The sequence below is a fragment of the Pleurodeles waltl genome, chromosome 2_2, assembly GCF_031143425.1.
Source record: "Pleurodeles waltl isolate 20211129_DDA chromosome 2_2, aPleWal1.hap1.20221129, whole genome shotgun sequence".
In the NCBI taxonomy this organism is placed as follows: Eukaryota; Metazoa; Chordata; class Amphibia; order Caudata; family Salamandridae; genus Pleurodeles; species Pleurodeles waltl.
The window spans coordinates 195,183,563-195,200,531 of NC_090439.1; the positions used below are offsets into that span (position 1 = coordinate 195,183,563).

The window sequence follows — 16,969 nt, forward strand, 5'->3', positions numbered from 1 at the left end:
TAAATTAGTTCAGTTACCATTGTTTTTTTGTTTGTTTTGTTATTTATATTTTAACTTGCATACAATCTGTTCTTGGTATGACATACATATATTTATTTAGGATCTGGTTAACTTAATTGGAAGAACATGACATGGAAATATGCCTCAGACAAAATTGTATACCTGTAAGTGTCTGTCCTCATGTCCTTGAATATTTAGCTAATTTCCATTGGGCACAGCATTTATCTGGACCAAACTTAGCCCGTTACCTTCTGGCCCTTAAACACAGTTTTTGCGCACTCCATCTATGGTACTGTGTGCCGGAAAGTATTGTCATACATTTTAGTTATTTTTAACTCCATATTTCAGCATTGGTGTATGAATCTTGTTGAAGTCATTAGTATGTATTTTAAGAATATCTTATTCACACAAAAGGTGTATGGAAAGATAATACTTTAGTGAATTCCTGTTGGTTCTGTTGTACCCATGATCATCTAAAATATTAAGTCCAACCATCCTCAAAGGACATATTAAACAGCTCATCATCAAATGTCAGTTATCCATATGACAATTTTTAATCACACCAGTCAGAAGTTTAAAGGAAACTCTTGGTAGAGAAAACAGTTAAGCTGATTGTCCGAGTATAACCAGTTTTAGGGTAATGTATCTAGAATGCTTCTTTCACTTGTAACATTAGTTCCCTGTTGCCCCCCCCCTTGATTATACACGATTCCTGTCCTATGTATTTCTGATGGCTTGGTGTACTATGATGGTTGTTAATGAATTAGCAAGTGGGAATTTTGTATCATTATTCTTTAAAGGAACCAAGGTGTTCCTTAAGTCTGGTCTTAAGTGCTTATTTTTTTACAACCAACATGTTGTAAACGTTCATATACATCTAATAAGAACTATACAGTATGATGTGTTGCATTTTATAAAGCAATATATGTACAATATCTTAATATTTCTGCAGTCATTGAAAGTACTGATTTTGTTTCCTATATATGGGCAGCAGATGCAGTTGCCACATTTGTAATTCCTTGGGGAAGTGTACAGTAACTACAGTTTCTCCTTTGTGCCAACCTATTTACTTAAACACCTTTCTTGGCTATGATGGCTAGTTTTTGCTCTTTTTTTAGGTGATGGAAGGTTTTTATATTCTGCCAATGTTTTTCCTTTCCAGTGTAATACAATAGAGTTGTAACTTGTTGTGAGCGTTTGTTAATTAATCCATGTTTGATCTTTTGTTGTTCCGTTATCACCAAGTTAATTGCAAGATAGCAAATGATAATCTTTAATATTAGTCACATCAATAGACCCAACCTTATCAACATTTCTGAAAATAATGGATTCTTCTTCATACAATATCTAGAATGGTTGTATTTCATGTTTATTTAAATTAATGATTTTGTTGGACTTTATTAAAATATTATTGTCCTCGAACACCAGTTTATGAAATCCATCTATACCACTGTCGTGTGTTTATGTTGAAATAAATGTACATGCTGGTTTTAAGCCATCTTTTAAAGTTTTAAGTCACTTAAGTTGTTTCATAATCTACTCATTGTTTGTTGTAGATCTACGTTTTCAGGATGGACGAGCTCAGTAGAAAGTAGCATAATGAGTGATGTGGATTATTTCAGCTTTTTGTTTTCCACTCTAGCAGGTAATGTGCATCCTTTTTTAAAATCTTTTTTTATTCAGCTTCAAAATGAATAAACAACATCACATAGACGTTGTGTGAAAACTTAGGTGCTGGAAGAAGGTTGTACATGAATAGAATGGTAGTTTGCCAATCTGAACAATTCCCTGAAAGCAAGGCACAGTACTGCACATATGAGGTTCATATGTAATTATTAGTCCACACAATGACATTGGAATAACAGGGAAGTGCAGCAACCAGGCGAACTATAAAGAGCGTTAGATTAGGAGCGAACAATCACGTCTCTAACCATCAGTATCAACATTCTGATTGTAAAGGTGTCACGTAAGTGCAGTGAAGGAAGTTAAAATGAATGAGCTTAAAACGCATGGTAGCAGAAACTGTCCTAGTCAGAGCGCACACTCTTGCCTAGACTTCATCTGCCATAGGTTTGCCCAAGTCTGACTCCCAGACCTCGCGAGCCCGCAACGACCCGTGTGCTACATTAGCTCTCAATGCCTTATATAGCAAAGATATCAGATGCCCCCCCCATTCCACAGGCAACATGACCCTCAGTGTGCCTAACACAGGAGGGGTTGCTGGGGACGTCACCCAGGTCTGTCACGTGAACTCAGCTAGGCTTGCATAATGTAGAAAATGTCCAGTTCCCGCTCTGAATTCCATCTGAGCATCCTCAAAGGAGATAAACGTCTTGTCTGGATGTTAATCACACCAATTACCACAACTGTTCTTCTACCATGCAGGATGGGTCATGTTAGTCTCCAAGCACCTAATCAGAGTAAATATCAATACTAGCAATTACCAATGAAAGGGTGCCTTACAAAGTACCACATTTAGCACCCGCTGCCACACTTGGGCCGTCTGCCTGACCACATAAGGTCAGTCAACCGACACCTCTTATCCCTCCATTAAGAACACCAATAGGTCCTTACCTCCCACAGCCCCTTTCAACAAACATTTTTCCCAATCACTTCCTTCTTCCAGCAATAGGGCCACATGCTGCGTAACTGCTGCAAAGTAATAAAACTCCAGTTGCGGCACCTCCAACCTCATAACTTCTCTTTAGTGTAGCCCTGGCCACCCTACTGCGCCCGCCTGCCCATAACAGTGAAACAAGCAGGGAGTCCAATTTCCTGAAGACCCAAGCGGAGAGGGCTAAGGGAGTGCTGTATCATATAAAGAAAACGTGTTAAGGAGTACCATCTTAGAGAAAGCAATCCTGCCCATAAGCAACAGCGGCTGGGTGTACCAGAAAGCAACCGAGGTTCGCAGGGAGTACAAGACTCAGCACGTATTATATTGCACCTGGGCCTTCTTTGTGTGAGCGACCATAATTCACAGGTATCAAAACCTATCAAGCTCCCACCGGAGACCCAAGTCAGCAAGGTCCTCTTGCAGGGATCCGACCAGCGCCACCATTGAAAGCAGCAGCGATTTCCTCCTGTTGATGCACAGCCCCAAAACTGCTCCAAAATCATCCAAAATAAGCAAGAGCTCTTCAAGCGACTCCTGAAGTGCTCTGAGATAAAACAATACATCGTCCACACACAAGGCAACACAAGGTGTCTTGTCGCACCGACCTTTATGCCCCACTGAGACAAGTCCCGTCAAACCCTAATCACTAGAGGCACCAAAGCCAGAGCAAACAGCAATGGTGACAATGGACAGCCCTGCAAAGTACTTCTTCCCCACTCCCAGCATTCAGAGAAGTAGGACCCTACCCTGATCCTTGTACTAGGGTTCTAGTGGCTTCATTGAATACTGGGAAGTTTGGTATCAAACAACCCAGCACAATCAACCCGCACTGATGACAGGGTGGGATTGATTGAAAATTGCACCCAGAGGGCATCTTAGAGATGTCCCCTGTATGTTACCCAAATTGCTAGTGCAGGTATGTGCCAGCCTACCACTTTCAGACAAGTTTCTGACCGGATGGGGTGAAAGCCTTTGTGCTGTCGGTGGCCAGAAACAAAGCCTGTCCTTGGTGGAGGTACTTCACACCTCTTGTTACAGTCCCACAGGGCACTCCAACTAGTTGAGTTCACCACACTCTGGACAAAACCCCACTTTTGGCGGCAAGTCTGGTGGGAAAATTAGGGAAAGCATGGAGCAGTGACCGCCTCAGCTGGGACCACCCCTAAGGTGTCCAGAGCTGAGGTGACCCATTCCTTGCAAAATCCTCCATCTTAGTTTGGAGGACAGGGACCAGTAGGGTTAGGTCTTTGTCCCTCACGCCAAAGGGAGTGGACACAGGAAGGGCACGTAGCCACCCTGAAGGACAGTTGCCATTGGCTACTGCCTTCTGACCCCTGTAATGCCCCTAAATCCAGGGTTTAAGGGCTCCCCGGAACCCAGTTTGTCAGATTCCTGGCAACCTCACAAGAAGAAAGAAGAGAGAAGGACTGCTAAGCTGAAACCCCAGCAAAGAAGGAAGACTAAAACTTGACTTGGTCCCAGCCCTACTAGCCTGTCTCCTGCTTCAAAAACCCTGCAAAAGAAAATGATTAGTCCTGCGGGTCCAGCAACCTCTGCCAAGCTTCCAGAGGACTACCTGTACCACAGAGGACCAAGACTTCCCGTAGACCGCGGCCCTGCCAATAGGAAACAACACCTAAGGACTCCAGAGCCTCCCCTGATCTTTGAGTCCTGACCACTCTGCACCCGACACCCACCAGGTGGCCAAACTGACTAGAGAGGATCCCATGGCGATTCGGAGCAAGTACCCAGTCTGGCTTGACCTCTCCTGTCCTCCATGACGGCACCTACAGTGTGAATCCAGAGGACCCCCCTGACCGCGAAAGCACAGAATGAAGATACCCGAAGTCAAAAGGTACACTGCACCCGCAGCCCCCTGGCCTTGGGGAGCCAAATCTCTGGTGCAGCAACGTTCAGCAGGCGGTCCTCCTACTTGTCTACCCTGTTTTCCGGAACTGACCCCCTGGACTCAGCCTGCAGCATCTAAGTGACCCCCAGGGTCCCCTCATAGAAAAGCAGTGGAAGCCAGAGGCTGTGTTTACACCCTGCACCTGGCCTCTCGTGTGCCACTGAGGGTGTGCGTTTGGTGCTAACCTGTGGCGCCCTGGTGCTCCTCTAAATCCCCCAGGTCTGATCTTTGGAGACGTGGGTACTTACCTGCAAGCAGGCCTGATTCCAAGTGCCCCCACTCTCCCTAGGAGCCCATGTTAAATTTGCCTCATCTTTGATCTCTGCACCCGGCCGGCACTGTGTTGCTGCTGGTGGGTGTTTGGAGTTATCTTGAACCCCAGACTGTGGACTTCCTCACCCCCAGAGACTGGTACTGTAAGTCTTGTACTTACCTGTAAAATGTACTAACCTTTCTTCCCTCCAGGAACTGTTTCTGAAAATTGCACTGTCAACTTTTAAAACAGATTATTGCCATGTATTTGAAAAACTGTACACTTTACTAATCCTAATCAAAGTGTGATTGACACATATGTGAAATATTTATTTGTGTACTTACCTGCAACTTGAATCTTGTGATTCTAGAAATAAATTACCAAAAGATATTTTTGCTATATAAAAACAATTGGTCTGAAATTAAATCATTGAATGTGTGCTTTGTCTATTTGTCTGTCTGTATACAACAAATGCTTTGCACTATCCTCTGATAAGCCCATTTGCTCTACCACACGAGAGCTCATTAGTGTTACCTACTTTAGCCTCTGTTAAGCCTCTGGGGAACCCCTGGACTCTGTGCACACTATATCTCATTTTGATGTGGTATTTACAAAGCCTGCCTCCTACATTCATGGATCATCGGTGGGGTCTACAACTTTGCATTTGCAGGACTACTCAGCCAGTACCTGATCACACGAGTAAATTCCAAAATTGCTTTTCAAAACAGATTTGAGAATTTAGCAAATTTTTCTAATTTTTTTTAAAGTCCTGCTAGGGCCTTGGTAAAGTACATTTAGCATTTCTTTTCAGATTTAAAAATTATTTTAAGTTAGGCGTTGGTAACTAGAAGTAGTTTTTAGTTCCTAAAAGTAATCCCCAACTTTAGTAACATAATGAGCAGCTCAGAGAAAATGTTTGTGCACCTCAACCTCACCCCTTATCTTCATCTAAGGATGGGAGAGCCACGGTCCATCTCCATCTGAAAAAGATTAGAACAGGTTTCAACCCTACCAAGGTCAAGCTCCAGGAGCTCTTGACAGAGTATAGAATGGATCAACCTGCTGAGGAGGAAGACCCCCCCTCCCCCCAGATAGGGAAGAGGTTTGGAGCTGAGGAGGATGAACTCTCCATTCCTCACCTAACTAGGGAGATCAGGGCCCCAAGGTCCATATGTCCAAGAATAGTGCTCACAGGATCTTCCACAGGGGTGTCCAGCTCCTCAGGGAACATTGAAAACAGTGTTAATCAAGAGGACCTTCTTTTAGCAAGGATGGCCAAAAGATTAGCTTTGGAGCAACAGCTCCTAGATATAAAGAGGGAGAGAGCAGAAATGGGCCTAGCACCCACTAATGTTGCCAGCAACTTAAATAGGGTCAGAGAGAATACTGATATCCTAACAATCGCCAAAGGGATTGTCTCAAAATATAAAGAGGGTGATGATATCACCAAATGGTTCACAGCTTTTGGGAGAGCATGTGCAACCAGAAAATAAACAGATCTAACTGGAGAGCTCTCCTTTGGGAACTGTTTACTGGTAAGTGTGGGGCTAGACTCCCCATATTCACTGATGCAGATGCTGAATCTTTTGACCACATGAAGGCTACCATGATTGAGGGCTTTGGATTAAACTCTGAGGATTATAGAATTAGGTTCAGGGGGGCTCACAAAACCTAGAGCCAATCGCGGGTTGATTTTTTTAGGCTACTCAGTGAAAATACTAGATGGTTGGATAACCAGCAGTGGAATGCATGACTATGATGAGCTTTATATTTTGTTTATGAAAGAGCATCTTTTAAGTAACTACCTCAATGACAGGTGGCATCAGTATCTGGTAGACCTAGAATTGGGAAAGAAGGCAGACCATTGGGTCAACACAAGGGTGTCCAAGACTTCCACTGGGGGTGACCAAAAGAAAGGGGTCACAAAGCCTCCCCAAGGGAAGTGTGGTGTGACACCTAAGGACAAAAAGCAGAGTCTTCACAAGGGCCCCAAAAACCTGCACAGGAGGCTGGGCCCGAGCCTCTTCACAGTCCACAAGTGGATACAAGGGTAAAAACTTTAATCCCAAGAAGGCCTGGTTCACAGCTGTAAACAGCATGAACACCAAAGTGGAGACTTGGCCTTTCCCAAAAAGAATCCCCCTAGCACTGCTCCAGTTAGTACTGGTATAGCCAGTCTCCATGTGGGATCAACAGTGTGCCCAGAACAAATCCGGGTCTACACTGAAACTACTCTAGTCTCTGAGGGTGGGGTGAATGCAGCCACCTATCTGGCCGCCTAACATGCATAAATACATGCAGCATCTCTTAATAAATGGGACAGAATCTGGCTGGACAAACTTATCCAGTCACCAGTGCTGACAGTGTAACTAAAGTCCATCCCATGGCTATGGTGACTTTAGAATGAGGAGGGGTTGCTGGCCGGAAACAGGTCGTGGTCTCTTCTGCAATCCCAGTGGAATGCTTGCTAGGGAAAGATCTGGAGTCTTTGGCTTGGGCTGAGGTAGAGCGCAAAAGCCATGCTGGGAATCTCTGAACTGGTGTGTGTGAAAACAAGAGCACAGAGGAGAGCACAGTGTGAAAAAGAAGTGTTGGAGCCTGGAAAAATGGCCCTCCTTTCTAAGAAAAAAGGCAAGAGGACTGGGGGACCAGCCACGGAACTGCAAAAGAAGCAAGACCTCTCTTCTCGGGAAGATGTCTTATCCCATGAGGGGATTGAGTCCATGGAGCTGTAGAGATCTTGGGCCCAGGGGGACCCTCAAGGGAACAGCTTAGCCAGGGACAACAAAAGGCTTGTCCCACTCTTGAAGGACTGAGGCAGCAAGCAGCTGTACTGGAAAAGGGAGATGTCAGTGGCTCCCACAGGGTCTGTTGGGAAGATGGACTCCTTTACACTGAGGCCAAAGACCCCAAACCTGGTGCAACCAGGAGAGTGGTAGTGCCTCAGCAGTTTAGGGAGTCTATCCTAACTTTGGCCCATGACGTTCCCGTAGCTGGGCATTTGGGACAAACAAAAACATGGAGTTGTTTTGTCAAGCACTTCTATTGGCCCAATATGTCCCAAAAGGTGAAGGAGTTTTGTAGCTCCTGTGTCACCTGTCAAGCCAATAGTAAGACCGGTGGCCACCCAAGGCCCCCCTCATTCCAGTTCCTGTGGTGGGGGTTCCCTTTAAAAGGACTGGTGTGGACTTTGTGGGTCCACTTGAGCTACCCGCAGTCTCAGGGAACCAATACATACTGGTAGTAGTGGATCATGCTACCAGATACCCTGAAGCAATTCCGTTCAGGTCTACTACAGCCCCTGTAGTAGCCAAGGCCCTGATTGGTATGTTGTACCAGAGTAGAGTTTCCTAAGTAGGTGGTTTCTGACAGAGGCACAGACTTCATGTCCGCTTACCTAAAACACGTGGGAATGAGTGTGGGATGACCTAAAAATTCACCACACCATACCATCCACAAACCAAAGGACTTGTTGAGAGATTCAACAAGACATCGAAGGGCATGATCATGGGGCTCCCTGAAAAATTCCAAAGAAGAGGGGATGTCCTCCTGCCATGCCTGCTTTTTGCTTACAGTGAGGTGCCTCAGAAGGGAATAGGGATTTCCCCCCTTTGAACTTCTGCTTGGCCACCCTGAAAGGGTAGCGCTGGCACTTGCTAAAGAATGCTGGGAGAGACCGCTCCATGAGCCTAAACAAGATGTGGTGGACTATGTGCTTGACCTCCGCTCTAGGATGGCTGAAAACAAGGAAAATGCATCCAAAAAGCTTGAGGCAAGCCAACAGCTCCAGAAGCAGTGGTATGATCAAAAGGCTGCACTAGTAGAATTGGAACCAGGTCACAAGGTATGGGTTCTGGAGCCTGTAGCTCCCAGGGCACTTCAGGACAGATGGAGTGGTCCTCACCCTATCCTAGAGAAAGAGTTAGGTCACCTACCTGGTGGATCTGGGCCCCAGCAAGACACCCAAGAGGGTGATCCATGTGAACCACCTAAAGCTCTTTTCTGACAGGGCAGATGTAACAATGCTGATGGTTACTGCTGAGCAGGAAGCAGAGAGTGAACCTCTCCCTGACCTCCTCTCAAATGACCCTAAAGATGGGTCAGATGATGGAGTGGTTTATTCAGACACCCTCACTGCCTGACTGCAGGCAAGCCCTACAACAGTTTGCTGGGCTCTTATCTTTGACCCCTGGACAGACTCACCTGTGTACCCATGATGTGGGCACAGGAGACAGTTTACCTGTCAAAACCAAAATATACAGACAGTCTTACCAAGTCAAAGAGAGCATGTACGTGGAAGTCCACAAGATGCTGGATTTAGGGATTATTGCGCACTCTGACAGTCCCTGGGCTATCCCAGAGGTCTTTGTCCCCAAACCTCATTCAAAAGATGGCAAGAGCAAAATGAGGTTCTGTCTGGACTATAGGGGTTTCAACTCCGTCACCGAGAACAATGCTCACCCTGTACCAAGAGCTGATGAACTGATTGACAAATTAGGTGCAGTCAAAATCCTTACTACCTTTGACTTCAGGATACTTGCAAATAAGGATGGCATCTGGAGCAAAGGAAAATACATCATTCTCTACACCTGATGGGCATTATCAGTTTACTGTGATGCCCTTTGTCTTACGGAATGCTCCTGCCACCTTCCAGAGGTTGGTGAATCAGATCCTTGCTGGCTTGGAGTCCTTTAGTGCAGCATATATTGATAATATTGCTGTCTTTAGCTCCACCTGCCAAGATCACTGAGGAAGGTTTTGCAGGCCTTGCAAGCAGCGGGCCTCAGTAGTAAGCCATCACAGTACCAAATAGTGCAGGGCACAGTTCTATACTTGGGCCACCTTGTAGTTGGAGACCAAGTGCAACCTTTACAACCCAAGATCCAGGCCATTCTGGACTTGGAAGCTCCAAAAACCCAGACTCAAGTCAGGGCATTCCTTGGCTTGACTGGTTACTACAGGAGGTTTGTGATGGGGCATGGATCCATTGTGACTCCCCTCACAGAATTGACCTCCAAGGAAATGCTCAAAAAGGTAAACTTAGCTGTCAGAAGGCATTTGACACCCTGAAGGAGGGAATGTGCTCAGCACCAGTTCTCAAAGCTTCAGATTATTCTAGGCAGTTAATTGTGCGGACAGATGCCTCTGAACATGGGATAGGAGCAGTCCTATCCCAAACCAATGATGATGGCCTTGACCAACCTGTTGCTTTAATTAGCCAGAGGTTACTCCCATGGGAGCAACGTTCGAGTGCCATTGAGAGAGGGAGGCCTTTGCTCTGGTTTTATCCCTGAAAAAGCTGAGACCATACTTTTCTGATGGATACAACTACCTGTGGATTCCTCACCTCATGAATACTCCCATGGCGCCAGCATTCGACGGAAATCTTCTTACTAGTCTCTGCACGTCGACGAGGACGTCACTGTCTCGCACGCGACGCCGTCTGACGTCATACAGGCAATAAGAGGTCCTCGACGACGTGCAGACGTCAGTTCCCTTTTTTCCATGCATTCGAAACGGTTATCTTCGAGGGAGCAACTGTTACTCTTGCGGTTACAGTGTATATCTTGCTGCGTACTCTTTCTCTGTGGAAATAATGTCGCAGAGAAAGTCTGGATTTAAGCCTTGTCGTGAGTGTGGAGGCAAGATGTCGGTGACGGATCCTCATTCCGATTGCCTTTGGTGTTTGAGCTCCGACCACGACGTCTCGACTTGTGATTCGTGTCAGCACATGAATCCGAAGGCCCTTAAAGAACGCGAGGCGAAGCTGTTTATGGCCAAGTCAAAGGAGAAGCATCACAAGAAAAAGTCTTCTCCAAGACATCGGCGTCATCGAGACTCCCGGCGCCGTAGAGAATCTCGGCGTCATTCAAGGGAGGCTCGTTCCAGGTCTCCGGATCGGCGCCGGAGGACATGGGAGGTCAGCCCCACGGTGACGCCGCATCCTTCGACGCCGTTGCTCTCTCCGGCGTCTCCAACTTCGCCTGGACAGGCGTCGGTGATTGAGGTATTGGAGCCTCAAGTGTTTTCTCCGGCGCAGACGCCGAGGTCGGGGTCGCCTCCGAGTCAGGCACCCCAGTATCCGGCTTTTCCCACCCCTGGAGCCGATAGTTCCGCATTCTTGAATGCGATGTATGCCATCTTCCAACAGATGGCTCCAGGGGGTGCTCCGGCTGGGCCTTTGGCCTTTTCTTTGGGTGATCCTGCGCCTCTTCGGCCGGCACCCTTTATGCCCTTTCTCCCGTTTGGGAACGTGGGCTCGGCGCCAGTGTCGGCGCCGGTGGCCGCTCCGATGGCTTCGGAGGGATTGGCCCCAGGGATTTCCATCCCGTCGACGTCGAGATTTCGGCCTGTGACTCCCGTGGGTCCATCCGTTTCATCTGCTCTTCAGTCGGCGCCGAAGTTACCTGTGGCGCCGGATGCGGCGTCGGTGGCTTCGGAAGATCGGCGCCGATCTCCGACTTCGGCGGAGGTATTGTCGACTCCGCGGATTGAGCAACGACTGCATTCAAGGAGGCGTGCTCTCCGGGTACTAGAGGAGCAGGAGTACCAACGAGCCCTAGAGGAAGGAGAGCTAGAGGACTCGGGTGATGGGCTGCGTGGACTGGAGTCGGCCAGTGGGCTGGACACTTCCCCTGAGTGGGACCTTTCGTCCCCGGGGGAATATACCGAGGAAGCTGCTTCCTTTCATACAGTGGTACGGAAGGCAGCTAGTTTTTTGGACCTGCCTTTGCCGGTGGTGGAGGCGAAACAAAACCTTTTGACAGAGGTGTTGCATCCGGCCTCAGCCGCGGCGGAGCCTCTATTACCTTTTAATGACGCTCTGCTGGATCCGGTTTTAGAGGTGTGGAAGAAGCCGGCATCTTCCCCAGCAGTTCACAGAGCCGTGGCCAGGAGGTATCGGACGGCTCCAACTGATCCTGGTTTCCTATCTAGGCACCCTACGCCGGAGAGCTTGGTTGTGCAGGCCTCCTGTTCGTCCAAGTCAGCGCCTGGTTCTTTTCCGACGGTGCCGGGGGACAGAGATTTAAAAAAGCTGGAGGCGCAGTCGAAGAAGATTTTTTCGTCCTGCAGTCTGGCTTTAAAAGCCACCAATGCAACCTGTATCCTGGGGAGGTATATTCATGCTCTGATGGATGACATCTCCTCTTCGTTTACAGAGCTTCCCCAGGGTCTTTTGGATCTTGTCTCTGATGCTCAGGCTGCTGCGACCCAAATTATCCAGACGGGACTGGATACCACCGACTCGGTAGCCAGAGCAATGGGCACAACTGTGGTGGAAAGGAGACAGGCCTGGCTCCGTAACTCGGGCTTTTCGGCAGATGTACAGTCCACATTGTTGGATCTCCCGTTTGATGGGGACAAACTGTTTGGGGCTAAGGCTGATTCGGCCTTGGAACGGTTTAAGGAGAGCAGGGCCACGGCTAAGTCGCTGGGACTCCAAGCTCCTTCTTCCACGGCCTCTTCCAGATTCTTCAGGAGGTTTCGTGGATTTGGGCGTGGCTTTTCCTCCTCTTCCTTTCGGGGAAGATATCAGCAACCTGCCTCTTCCCATCCCTATAGATCTTTTAGGGGGAGGGGTAGGGTCCGCACCAGGGGAGCTTCTCAGCAGCACTCTGCCTCTTCCTCATCCTCTGGCGGGGTGCAGCAGGGGAAGCAGCCTTAGGCTTCCACCATTTCCCACTCACTCCTCTCCTGTAGGGGGAAGATTACAGCATTTTCTCACCAAATGGGAGACTGTTACGTCGGACACTTGGGTTCTCAGTGTTGTGGGAAAAGGCTACACCCTTCCCTTTCGGGAGTTTCCGCCCCTCATCCCGCCCCGCCCTTCGTATTGTTCACAAGAACACCTCCTGTTGCTAGAACAGGAGGTAGAAATCCTCCTTTTAAAGGGCGCGGTGGAGTTGGTCCCGGAGCAGGAAAGGGGTCAAGGAGTTTACTCAAGGTATTTCCTGATTCCCAAGAAGGATGGTCGTTTGAGACCAATTCTGGACCTGAGGATCTTGAATTGGTTCCTCAAGCAGGAAAAGTTCAAGATGCTGACCCTAGCACAGGTGCTTTTGGCGTTGAACATGGAAGACTGGATGGTGTCTGTCGACATGCAGGATGCTTACTTTCATATCCCGATACTCAAGTCACACAGGAAGTATCTCCGGTTTGTGGTGGGATCGCAACACTACCAGTTTGCGGTCCTTCCGTTTGGTCTTACTTCAGCACCTCGAGTCTTCACGAAGGTGATGTCGGTGGTTGCGGCAGAGCTCAGAAGGAAGGGGATAGCAGTATTCCCTTACTTGGACGATTGGTTAATCAAAGCCAAGTCCCCGGAGCTTGTGTTGCGTCATCTGCAGTCAACAACCCAGTTGTTGTTCGACCTGGGCTTTTCGGTGAACGAGCCCAAATCTCACCTAGAGCCCTCTCAGCGCCTCCTGTTCATAGGGGCAGTACTGGATACAACATTGGGTCGGGCCTTTCCTCCGCCTCAGCGGATTCAAGATATTCAGGATTTGGTTCCAATGTTCCGAAATGGAGCGGTAGTTCCAGTCCTCAAGGTCCTTCGTCTGCTCGGTCTTTTTGCCTCCTGCATTCTGTTGGTCACGCATGCTCGCTGGCACATGAGGGCTCTTCAGTGGTGCCTCCGAAGGCAGTGGTCTCAACACAGAGGGGATCTAGAGGGTACTGTCAAGATCTCCAGAGATGCTGCTGTGGATTTGAAGTGGTGGATTGCAAGCAACAATCTTTCACAAGGAAAGCCGTTCCAGCAGTCGCCACCAGTGACAACAGTCATAACGGATGCTTCCACTCTAGGGTGGGGAGCTCATCTGGGGGATCTGGAGATCAAAGGTCTTTGGTCTCCAGAGGAACAGATTTTTCACATCAATCTGTTAGAGTTACGGGCTGTACGTCTGGCTCTCAAGGCCTTCCTCCCTTCCCTTCGTGGTCAGTCGGTACAGGTCCTAACGGACAATACTACCACGATGTGGTACATAAACAAGCAGGGAGGAGTGGGGTCGTACCTTCTCTGCAGAGAAGCTCTTCGACTATGGTCCTGGGCAAAGGACCATCGGATTTGCTTGATAGCAAACCATCTGGCCGGAGTTTTGAACGTGCGTGCGGACAGTCTCAGTCGCCACTTCTCGGCAGACCACGAGTGGCGTCTCCATCCAGATCAAGTCCGTTTAATCTTCCAGAAGTGGGGGTTTCCTCGGGTAGATCTGTTCGCCACTCGAGAGAACGCGCATTGTCCGTTGTTCTGCAGCCTTCAGTATCCGATGCAGGAAGCGTTGGGGGACGCGTTTCAAATGACCTGGTGCGGCCAGTTGCTTTACGCGTTTCCTCCCATACCCTTGATTCCTCGAGTATTGAGGAAGATTCGCCAAGACCGGGCTCTAGTAATCTTAATAGCTCCGGATTGGCCAAGGAGGGTGTGGTACTCCGACCTTCTCCAACTCTCAACGTGCCCGCCGCTCCGTCTCCCTTTCAGGGCAGACCTCCTCTCACAGTCGCAGGGGCAGGTTCTACACCCCAACCTCCAGAGTCTGCACCTACATGCCTGGAGATTGAACGGGGCAACCTGAGTTCCTTCTCTCTCCCGCCTGAGGTAGTGGATGTTATATTAGCGGCCAGGCGACACTCCACTAAATCTATCTACGCTAATAGGTGGTCTAAATTTGTTGCGTGGTGTGGAGAGAGGCAGATTGATCCCTTACATGCTCATCTATCGGACATTTTGTCTTTTGCTCTATCTCTGGCGCAAAAAGGTTGTGCAGTGGCTACCATTAAAGGTTATTTATCGGCCTTGTCAGCCTTCATATGTCTTCCAGACCAACCATCTTTATTTAAATCCCCTATTGTTATCAGATTCTTGAAAGGTCTTCTAAATCAATATCCTCCAAAGCCATTCGTTATGCCGCAATGGGATTTGTCCTTAGTCCTGACTTTCCTTATGGGGTCCCCTTTTGAACCTATGCATTCTTGCCCCTTGAGGTATTTGGTTTTAAAAACAGTCTTCCTGATAGCTATAACATCAGCAAGGAGAGTGAGTGAGTTGCAGGCCTTATCAGTAAAACCCCCTTATACAACTTTTTATGGGGATAAGGTGGTGTTGAGGACCAAGGCTGCTTTCCTCCCGAAGGTTGTTTCACCCTTCCATTTGGCTCAGGCAATTACTTTGTCCACGTTCTATCCTCCGCCTCATCCTTCCAAAGAGGAAGAAAGACTGCACCGTCTGGACCCAAAGAGAGCGTTGAGCTTCTTTATCGATAGAACAAGGGATTTCAGGCTGGAGGATCAGCTGTTTATTGGATACGTGGGCAAGAGGAGAGGAAAGGCAGTCCACAAGAGAACACTATCCAGGTGGGTTGTTCTTTGCATTAAAATCTGTTACTCTTTGGCAAAGAAGGATCCTCCTGAGGGCATTAGAGCTCATTCCACCAGAGCTAAGTCGGCCACTTCGGCCTTAGCCAGAGGTGTTCCTGTGGTCGACATCTGCAAGGCCGCAACTTGGTCGTCCCTTCACACTTTTGCAAAACATTACTGTTTAGATTCTGAGGTTAGAAGGGACGGCCATTTTGCACGGTCAGTGCTGCAGGATTTCTTGGTTTGACCATTTAGGCACCCACCGCCGGGCGTGGTACTGCTTTGGGACTCTATTCATGAGGTGAGGAATCCACAGGTAGTTGTATCCATCAGAAGAACGAGTTACTTACCTTCGGTAACGACTTTTCTGGTGGATACATTAGCTACCTGTGGATTCCTCACGGTCCCACCCGCCTCCCCGTTGCCTTTATGGTCTTGCCAAGTAATCCTTGAGTGCGCTCCTCTTGGTCCTTGAGGGTGCAATAGATGTATATATATAATATATTTATATATATATATGTGTATATGTGTATATATCTTTATGTATATACTTGGTGTGTGTATATATTTTAAAAGAGAGAGTTATATATATATATATATATATATATATATATATATGTACATAAAAAGATTTACAGTTATTCATACAATGTGGTGTATTTTACAATATAATGGATGTTGCCTTGCTCTTTCATTGCATTGCCTGGTTGTTCTCATGCACGTAAAAAATGATTGGTACTGACGTCTGCACGTCGTCGAGGACCTCTTATTGCCTGTATGACGTCAGACGGCGTTGCGTGCGAGACAGTGACGTCCTCGTCGACGTGCAGAGACTAGTAAGAAGATTTCCGTTGAATGCTGGCGCCATGGGAGTATTCATGAGGTGAGGAATCCACAGGTAGCTAATGTATCCACCAGAAAAGTCGTTACCGAAGGTAAGTAACTCGTTCGTTTGGTACTCACTTTACTGTTCAAACTGACCACATACCACTCAGATGGCTAGTGGAAATGAAAGATGAGAACCCTAAACTTTTGAGGTGGTCCGTACCCCCACAGGAAATAGACCTTTCAGTGTAACACAGACCTCGGACTGCCCATGCCAATGCAGATGGACTTTCCAGGTTTTTCCACTTAGACAATGGAGACTCTCTTGGGAAAGGTAAGTTTCATCCTCTTTCGTTTGCGAGGGGGTTGTGTAGGAAAGTGCCCGTATTAGCATGGTTACCCCCCACTTTTTGCCTGATATTGATACCAGCTTTAACTGAGAGTGTGCTGGGATACTGTTAATCAGGCCCCAGCGTTCTTTCCCAAAATCTGTACCTTTGCTTACACAACTGGCACAGAGTTAAGTCCCTTGTAAAAGGTACCCCTGGTACTAAGGGCCCTGTGGCCAGGGAAGGTCCCTAGGGGCTACATCATGTATTATGCCACCGGGGGGGCCCTCACCAAGCACATGCACACTACCTTTGCAGCTTGTGTGCACTGGTGGGGAGAAAAAGACAGTCAACATGGCAACCCTCTCAGGGTGCCATGCCCACAAATCACTGCCTGTGACATAGGTAAGTTACCCCTCTAGCAGGCCTTACAACCCTAAAGCAGGGTGCACTATACAACAGTTGACGGCATAGATGCATAAGCAATATGCCCCTACAGTGTCTAAATCCATTCTTAGACATTGTAAGTGCAGTGTAGCCATATTGAGTATATGGTCTGGGAGGTTGTCATCACAAACTCCACAACTCCATAATGGCTTCACTGAATGCTGGGAAGTTTGGTATTAAATGTCTCAGCACACTCAACCCACATTGATGCCAGTGTGGGATTTATTGAAAAA

General features: G+C 47.8%; 1 protein-coding gene across 2 annotated transcripts in view; it reads left to right on the forward strand.

Moving 5' to 3' along the window:
• TEX10 (testis expressed 10) overlaps nt 1-16,969 on the forward strand; it is a 646,375-nt gene that overhangs the window by 317,609 nt on the left and 311,797 nt on the right. For both annotated transcript variants that reach the window (XM_069219626.1, XM_069219625.1), the window contains exon 9: nt 1,557-1,645. In XM_069219626.1, the coding sequence (XP_069075727.1) occupies nt 1,557-1,645 (89 nt within the window). The remainder of the gene's footprint in view (nt 1-1,556; nt 1,646-16,969) is intronic.